The sequence below is a fragment of the Limulus polyphemus genome, unplaced genomic scaffold, assembly GCF_000517525.1.
Source record: "Limulus polyphemus unplaced genomic scaffold, Limulus_polyphemus-2.1.2 Scaffold3365, whole genome shotgun sequence".
Lineage (NCBI taxonomy): Eukaryota > Metazoa > Arthropoda > Merostomata > Xiphosura > Limulidae > Limulus > Limulus polyphemus.
The window spans coordinates 87,700-97,097 of record NW_013668975.1 but is presented as its reverse complement, the minus strand read 5'-3'; the positions used below and the strand labels follow the sequence as shown (position 1 = coordinate 97,097).

The 9,398-nt window shown below is 30.4% G+C and overlaps 1 protein-coding gene across 1 annotated transcript in view; it reads right to left on the bottom strand.

Annotated features, from left to right (window-relative positions):
• The window catches only part of LOC106469228 (neurobeachin-like protein 1), a gene marked incomplete at its 3' end in the record, with an annotated part of 92,016 nt that overhangs the window by 28,166 nt on the left and 54,452 nt on the right, over positions 1-9,398 (bottom strand). The window contains exons 14-17 of the mRNA XM_022397681.1: positions 8,701-8,793; positions 8,436-8,610; positions 5,408-5,544; positions 906-1,068 (exon numbers count right to left, since the gene is read on the bottom strand). Coding sequence (XP_022253389.1) covers positions 906-1,068; positions 5,408-5,544; positions 8,436-8,610; positions 8,701-8,793 — 568 coding nt within the window. The remainder of the gene's footprint in view (positions 1-905; positions 1,069-5,407; positions 5,545-8,435; positions 8,611-8,700; positions 8,794-9,398) is intronic.

Sequence of the window (9,398 nt, the reverse complement as noted above, 5' to 3'; positions counted from 1 at the left end):
CGTCAGTGAACTTGTCTTACTTTTTCCATGTTATTAATCTATATTCTTTGGTGCATTATTTAATTAAATAAAAATTATTAAGTTCATTACTATCTATAGTATACAAAATAGGGTTAACTCTCATCGAAACCCGGGAGCAAGAAAAAAAAATTGGGTAAGAATTTATTCTTTATTTATTATTATAAAAGTAATTAAGATCTAAAAATACAATCTTTTTGAGTTTTTTAAGACTAGATTAGGTAAAATAAGTAATAATAATAATTATATAATTAAAGTGGTTCACGAGGCACACGTGCGAGCAGCTCCTGGGTAATGTAATTCAATAGCGTAATGTGAGCTGCATGTTCCCCAAGTCATTTACAACTTATAATGGCACAGATAGTAGTTAGACATGTTCAAAGAGCAATAAAACAATAAAATTTAATTATAGATAGATGTATAATGTTACAAATGAATCAGTTGAAACTATGTGGCCATTGCTATAAAGAAACTCATTGCTGTGTATGAGTATTGTTCATAATCATTTCCATGAAATTATAATTTCATGCAATTTATTTCAGAAAAAAAAGACATTGCATGTTTGGATTATAAGTAGCTCTAGATATTATATAAACTTATAATATTTTCAAAAAAAAAAATGATGTTTTTTTTAAGAGAACCATTTAATCTATTCATTACGTAACTATAACAGAACATTAGAAGGTATAGTATTACTGAAATGAAACGCATATAAAATGGAGATGATGATGTCATTCACACGTATACAATCTATTACTCATTGGGAGTAACTGTTATTGTTTACACTCTTCTGTTTAACATTTGCAGTAAAACTTTTTAAGGTAATTCCATTTGTTTCAAATTTTATTGGCCTTATACAAGGTAAAATGTTTACAAAAATAAATTACCTATTCGTACAGGAAAGGTGCCTTTACTCCAGATTGCAAAATCGAACAAAATGTATTGATAAATACTTCGTAAAAGCTCTGCAGATTTTTCACAGCTAGCAGCTCCTTCTACTAGTAACTGGGTAGCCATCAGAAGGTTTACATCCACTAGTGATGAAGGAATCTAAACATTATCAACAACATTGCAGTATCTGCTAAACTGCTAGATGCATAAACTAAAATACATAGTAGACCCAAGTGATGAAGATACTGACACATTATACATAAAATTACAGTATCTGCTAAACTAAAGTACATATTAGAGCCAAGAGATGAAGGTATTGAAACATTATCAACAACATTACAGTATTTGCCGCATTCATAAGTTAAAGTACATATTACAGTTAAGTTTTTATTATGTACTTGTATAAAAATATCATTGTTTTTACGACAAAATACACAGTAAAATATAATAAACCATCTTAAAGTGAAAGCTACAACAAAATGCATCACAAAATAAGAAACCTGGTAACCCAAGTGCTATTGGAGTAGCCCTTCCTTTAACAGGAATTAAATGAATAGGTCTATTTCTTCTTAAAGTGCTCTGGTTACATTGTTTTTTTTTATGGTTAATCAAATTTTTAATTACACACAATTTCTTAGTATCGTTAATAATACAACTATGTAATATTCATGTTTTATAAAAAATTCTAAAAATCTTTCTGAAGATATAATCAAAAAATCAATTTTAAAATGTCAAATAAAAAAATGTTCAATTAATAATCCTATCACGCACCTTTAAAACTTTTGACAAAATTGAGATCAATGTTCATTCACTTGAACAACATTTTCTGAATCAAAAAACTATGGACAAAAGTTAAATATCAATTTATTACAAAACAGTAATTATTTACTAAATAGTCTTAATTATAAGCTAGTTTTACTTTACACATGAATTAAACTTATCCCAAATTGTATACTTCTGACAATATTTTGAATAACTTTTGCTGACTCACAAAAATACAAAGATATAAATGACAAAAAAGTCAGTAACAGTAAGTTCTAAAGACCTCTTGATAATAATTTCTGTATAAAAACAGCATTTCAACAGAATATTATAGATGCTACTTAGCTAAAAAAGTGGACAAAAAAGATTAATCCTAATTTATGAGAAAATACACTGATTTGGACTTTTTTGGATGGGAAAACAAGAATTGCTAGATACAGAAATAGTAAACTTGCAGCTGTTATTGCAATATCTTTTAGATCAAGATCACAGAAATTCTGTAACTGGTTTTGGTTTCATCTTGGACAAAATTTCCCTTCCAACCACTGAATAATCAAAGATGAAATGTTTTTTTCCATAGTCTATCACTTTCATAGTAGAATATACAGATATAATATTACTAAAAGATTATAAAATCAGTTTTAAAGATGTCTTCAAAGCTCCTGTATTCAAAAACACAAACAATTAAACTGCATGGCTTATTGTCTTTTATAAGATGGAATATGAGAACCATGAAGATATAAATGTCAAAAATGCCATGACAACAAACTCAAAAACATTTCTGTCCACTTGCTTTGAATTAGATATTTTGGCTTTTAATCCTGTATTAGTTGAGAATCAATCAGCTTTGGTATCACTGAACTGTGACTTGAAGAGCTCAAGTCTTCATTTTAATTTTACATTTCAGTTTTTTTCTAGGAATGCAATAATCACATCTTTGTTTTTGGAATCTATGCCTTTGCAACCTCTTTTCCCATTTTTATATCCTCTATATCCTTTCCTTTCTTCTGCAAATAGCCATTAAATTGCATTCCAAATCTCATGCTCTCTTGGTAAATCATACCTGTCAGAGTAATTTCATATGCAAGTGTTTTCTGTAGATGATTTTATGGTTGAGTTTTCACAAGAGTTTGATATGTACTTTTTTTCATATCAAAATAATTTTGCCCAACCCACCAGAAAGGTCACCAACACATAGTAATCTTCACAACCAGTGTAAATATTTGAATTATCTTCCTTCCCATCCTTAACAACTAGTTTTTGATATGCAAAGTGATTTATTGTTTACCTAGTCTAGTCAACACATTCATCCATATTGAACTCATTACCACATCTATCCTCCTCTTCATCATCCACCCCAATGTCATCCACCATCTCTTTCTTTGCTATTATCAGCAATATATTTATAATTACTATCATCTCCTTTATCCTCACCACCAGCTGTTATTTTCTTCAAAACAACAGTATCATTCCCTGAATCAACTGTCACTGAGATATCATCTTCAATGTTTCAGCACTTAAGTCATTCATTGTGAATGCATGAATCTCTAAAACCAGCTCTTCCAGGATTCTTAAATGAATTTTCAGTGTATTCAAACATTCCATTGCTCAACTGCATATATTTGGTAAGCACTTTAGAGATCTTTCCCAGATTTGAAACAAACAATGACTTATTCTTGTTGGGATTCACTGATTGGTCAAAATACTTTTGAAGAACTCCTTTGGACCACAATGCTGTCACAATTTGTGATGCCATCAGCACACATCTAATTGACAAATCATTGATATGCCCATACAAAAATGGTCATCCAATAGGAATTTTCTTTTATTAAGCACCATTACATATTTGTTCAAGTAGCATGTGGCATTGCTACTATGCAAAATCATTTGCTTTAAGCACTGGGTATCACATTTGATACCTATCAAAACTGAATCCAGTAGAGACAGCACAGTTTCTGCATCCTGTTTTTTGGTTCCAATTAAGTTGTTGTCAAAGTACACGTTTTTCTGTTTCACCTGCTTCTTTATCCCAAGAATTATACAAAACTATAGCTCCATGTCAGCTTATCTCTATCTTCCCATACCTTTCTCCCCAAAAAAATGGCACTACAAACTACATTTTGAAATCCACAAAAAACTATTGACAGGTTGGTATATCTTTGCAAGTTCATAATTCAAAGCTTGAATTGTTGATAATTTCCGCTTGTCCCAAGAATTACTCAGCACAGCCTTAGTTCATTCATCATCTGGGTCTAACAAAACAATCATATCACTGCCTAAGTGGAAAAGGGATTTGCTATTTACACAGTCTGTTTGCCTTGTTCATCATTCTGCAATGATGCATAAAGTCTGTGATGCAATGTACTATATTATCATCCTTGGATTTCAAATGGCCATTAAAAATGTACTTCAGAAAGTTTTGGCACATGCAATTCTCTTTGACAATGACTACTGCTGCAGATTGGAAAGCACCTTGTTCTGAACAACCCGATGAAATATATCTCCTGTGTCATTAATGGGCCCACCAATCACATAGTCCAATGCCTTGGGTAATTAATCAATTCATCAATAACATACAAAGAACCTGACTGGCCCAGAGATGTTTTATTCTCTAATTCACACAGTTTTGTATGACTTGAACATTCTCAGGAAAGAACAATGGAAACAGGACATTTACTCAATCTAAAGACAGATTATTTGTTACCCAAGATGAGTATCCAACACTGGCAGGTGAAACCACATATGCAATGGTTTTTTTTCAACCCAACTGATCATACCTGCTTATAACTTCAAAGTTCTTCTTTTCTGGTCTCTTGAATAAATGAGATGATGTGGAAAATTCCTCAAAGGTCTGGATTATTTCAATGAATTTTCTTTGACTTGTTAAAGTTCATAAAACAATAAGAAGACTTTGATTTTCAACAGTTCACAAGTTTGGTGTGATTACTCTATTTTGTCATTGCCATGGTTAGTAGCCTATATGATCACTTAAGTCTAATTATTAATTAATTTTTCATTCCATATATCTAGTATGTAATTTTACTTTATTATTTTTATTATTAACTGTCAAATAACTAGGTACTAATTACTAATTAGTTAAACACTGGTAAAAACCATTATAATTTATTTAATCTATTTTATTTTGGAAACTTGAGATGTCATGCACCTTGATTCTGGGGATGTCCCTGGATCATAAACTTAACATAACTTATCTGTATGTAGTAATGTATTGTTCAAATGAATTATTAAAATGTAAAACTGAATTGTTATCATTAGTGAAGTAGTAATTTATATTTGGTTTTGCTCTTATTAAAATAGCTTAAGCAAATTTTTATTTTTTTTGCACATTGTTATTTTTATTGATGTTAATCAAAATACTTAGTTAGGTAAAGAAATTATTTTGATTTATTTGCAAAAAAATCATGATTTATATGGTTGACTTAATCAAAACAAATCAGGATATTTAAAGCCATTTTCATCAGAGCAATGCCGGGTACTCTGCTAGTACAATTATAAGATATTTCTGAAACTCATCCAGAAGTGTTTTCTCAAAAATTAACAAAAGATTCCAATTTGACAGAGCTGTTATACCAAGACAATGCCTTCTCATAAACTTAACATAACTTATCTGTATGTAGTAATGTATTGTTCAAATGAATTATTAAAATGTAAAACTGAATTGTTATCATTAGTGAAGTAGTAATTTATATTAAAACACAGTAACCGCATTAATCACCTTCTGCATAAGGGCACCAATGATAGGAATACCACTCTTTTCAAGAAGCTCATCTTGATTCTGGGGATGTCCCTGGATCATGTGCAAAACCAACAGCAAGAAACTGGCTACCTGGTTCTGGTGAACTCTCCACTCCACTTAAAAAAACAGATTAAAACCAAATATTTGAATTAAAACTATAATGTAATCTACTTCATACCTAATTACAGATGGTTGATCACATCTTATAAAAAGGGTGATGTACATACACTAATGTAGTAATATACTGTTGCAGATACAAGCCATGATGCCACAGGAAACATGCTTAAAACCTACATATTTGGTTATTGGAGATTTTCTGAGTACAATGCCATCATGTGTAGACTTATAGCTGGATGAATCATACAGTGATATTGTTAAATTGTGTAGGGCAAAAGAACAATACATTTTGAAAAGGAATCTTATAATGGAAACAGAAAATGTTACATAGCAGAGTACATAGGATAATAAACAAAGTTTTGAAGCTTCTCATACCAAAAAGTGAGAAACATCCATGGAAAATTTGTTTGGATGTGTGGTCTATGACTGACCTTGACATCCTTTGTAGAAGTTTGTTATGATGGAAATTGTGGTGTCAAGCAATAGCGCTTAATCATGATCATCAGGCTAGGCTTGAACAAAAACAAGCAAAGTAGTTCGAAGAGCAGAATGGGACTTTCATCATTCTTCTTTTAAAGTGCAATTAATCTTCAATATGTATATTTGTTAATCAGTAAATCAATTGTTCTGATACTATAAAATAAATGAATTGTAAATAGGTGATCAAATCAGCAATATAAAACAATAATAAAATTAATACAAATCAAAAACGTTCACAACCAGACTAAAATATTAAAAATTATTTTTCCATGACCAGTCCTTGTTGAATTTTGAAATTACTATCACCTTTCACCAAACTAATGATCAAATGAGCAAAACCCATACAAAAGTTTTATTTTCAAAGTGAAAATGGTATTTTATTTAAATATTTTTTTACTGAAATGTTCATTAAAATTAAGCTAAGGAGGCATTGAATACCAAAATAATAAAAAAGCTACAAGCTTGAGGATAGGATGGATGAATATTCATATATGTGTAAAGATTGTGTAAGTGTAATTAACATAACATACAAGGTTACAGTGACATTTCTAGGATTTTTTAGTGAGGGGTGGCAGAAAAAGTTAACACTTTCATGTCAGTGGGAGTCACAATATAGAAAATTTTAAAAATATTAAAAAACTAAATCTCAGATTGGAGGTGGTGCTGGGGGGGGGGGGCAAAATTTCTCCATTGTGGGGTCTACCATTCCCACACAACTTCAGCAGACATTTTTGTATATAATGTGAATTGAAGCTACAAATCAACAGTGTAAGTTGGTTTCACAAGAACGTTCAATTAGGTAAAATGAAAATATGAAGTAAGTAATACTCTTAATTTTATATTACAAAAGATGTGTCGAAAGTGTCTTGAATACTATAAAATATACGGTAAAAAAGTGAGCAGCGTTATACTTGTTTCAATTAAGTAACCATGTTTATATTATTTCATTAGTAAAAACTTTGCTGACTTCAAAAATTATGTTGATTATGTTGTTGTTTTAGCACAAAGCTACATAATGGGTTATCTGTACCCTGTCCACTGCAAGAAATCTAACCAGATAGTTTAAAGCTGCAAATTTGTATAAAGTTACTGCTGACCTACTAGAGAACTCTTCTAGATTATAAAAATTTCATAGGCCTATGTTACTGCTTGTGTCATCATTCAGAACCTCTGATATATATGAATAACTTAAATATAATGGCAATAAGTAACTAAGCAAATTCACTAACTCCTGTAAGTGTGCTTTTATAAATGGAATAAAGCTGTTCAACAGCTTTATCAACATACTCAATATTTTAATATAATTTCCAATACTAAAGAAATTATTGTGTTTTATGAAAATTTATTATGTATACTCGTGTTACCACAAAATCTGTTATCTGCTTGAAGTGTGAGTTTAAAACATTAATAATTATTTCATTATTAATGTTATTTAGTTAATATATTTAAATTATACTACAGCTCCTATTCAAACTAAGGAGTGCTCAATCAGTTTTGCAATTACAAAAAAAAATAATTCTTATATTGGCAACTATAATAGTATCATAGATAAAAAGTAATACACAGACTACCATAGTGCAATTAAAGCAAAAAATGGGGGAAAAATTTTAAACTAAAAAATAATGGTAAATATATTTAATGTTCAAAATGTTTTGGCTACACGATGGACTAACTGCAATCTGCTCACTACAGAAAATCGAAAACCTGGGTAAGCACACGTTGGGTCACTGGAAGACAAAGTTTTCTACTGGGTACATAAACATCTGGAGAACATACAATTAATACTGTCTAACACATAAAAATTGTCTACTGGATACACAGCTAGTACAGTGTTATACATTACTTGCCTTTTAACTTAAATTCAGTCTTATGTCACACAGCAAATATGTCTTGATTATGTGATACACTTTTCTTCTAGGTAAACAATCAGTCTTGTATCATAAGTTACAGCTGCTTATGTCTCCCAACAGACATAGACAGGTGTAACTTATGATACAAGACTGATTGTTTACCTAGAAGAAAAGTGTATCACATAACCAATAGACATAGACAGGTGTAACTTATGATACAAGACTGATTGTTTACCTAAAAGAAGTGTATCACATACCCAACAGACATAAGCAGCTGTAACTTATGATACAAGACTGATTGTTTACCTAGAAGAAGTGTATCACATACCCAACTATATGATACACTTTTCTTCTTGGTAAATAATCAGTCCTGTAACATAAGTTATACCTGTCTGTTGAATAAGCAAAGTATTGTTCCATACATCAAATCTGTCAATTGGGTATACAAATAATCATGTTTTGCACACTGAAACATGTCTTATACACGACACATTTAACCCTAAATTCACTGTGAAAACAAAAGCTGTTTTGAAATACTGAGAAATTATATATAGTCTTACCTGCATGTGTTCTGGATGAAAGTACTACCCATTCTTCAGAAAGATCTTCTGTGTCTTTTCCTTCATTTTGAGGAGAAAGTCCACAAAAGTCTGGTTGCTGGCTTCGAAGCATTTTTCCTGCATTCTCTAAAAGAGGGTAGAGAGCTGGAAATCCTCCCAGTGGCTTCAGCAGATCCTAATGGGGAATGGAAGAAAAAAAAACTTTAATAGAAATTCTGTGTGGATATTTAAATTTGTACAGAATTATATAAAAGATTTAACTTACCTTCACAGCTGCAGTTGAAACATGGGTCCCTGTGACATGACCATCAAATAAGCGATATGGGGAAAGATCCACACACCGACCAGCTGAATAAGCCTAAAATGAGTATATACAAAAAGTTATTGAAAGAGATACATATAAGAAAACTAAAAATATTTCAAAATGCTTTGAAAAATAATTAGTTTCAGCTTAATAAAACCAACTAGTTATTCTAATTTAGTGTCACAAAATTCTTCATTGGCACATAAAGAGTTGCTCTGCTTAATATGTTTTTTTTTTTTCTATGAAATTTACGTTAAAATTAACACATTGAAAATATGGCTAAATCAATAAATCTATATATATATAAAAGAGGAAGTTTGTTTATTTTGTTCGTTATAAGAATCCAAACTGCTAAACTTATAAATTTTAAAATAACTTCATAATAACCAGTTTTTACAAGAAATTTCATGGTGCTATTTATTTTGTATTTTGTGTAGTATTTAATGACGGAATTGACAATTAATGATTACTGCGCCATTTTTTTGTAATAAACATACAACAATATATGCACAACAGAAATTAAATGAAAATGTGTTATAACGTCACGTAGAAAGAACAAAAATAAAATGGACCTACAATATTATTGACTATTTGCAAATAGTAACTATGGAGATGAGGTAATAAAATAAAAATCAAGTCGAGAACAACAACAAAATTTT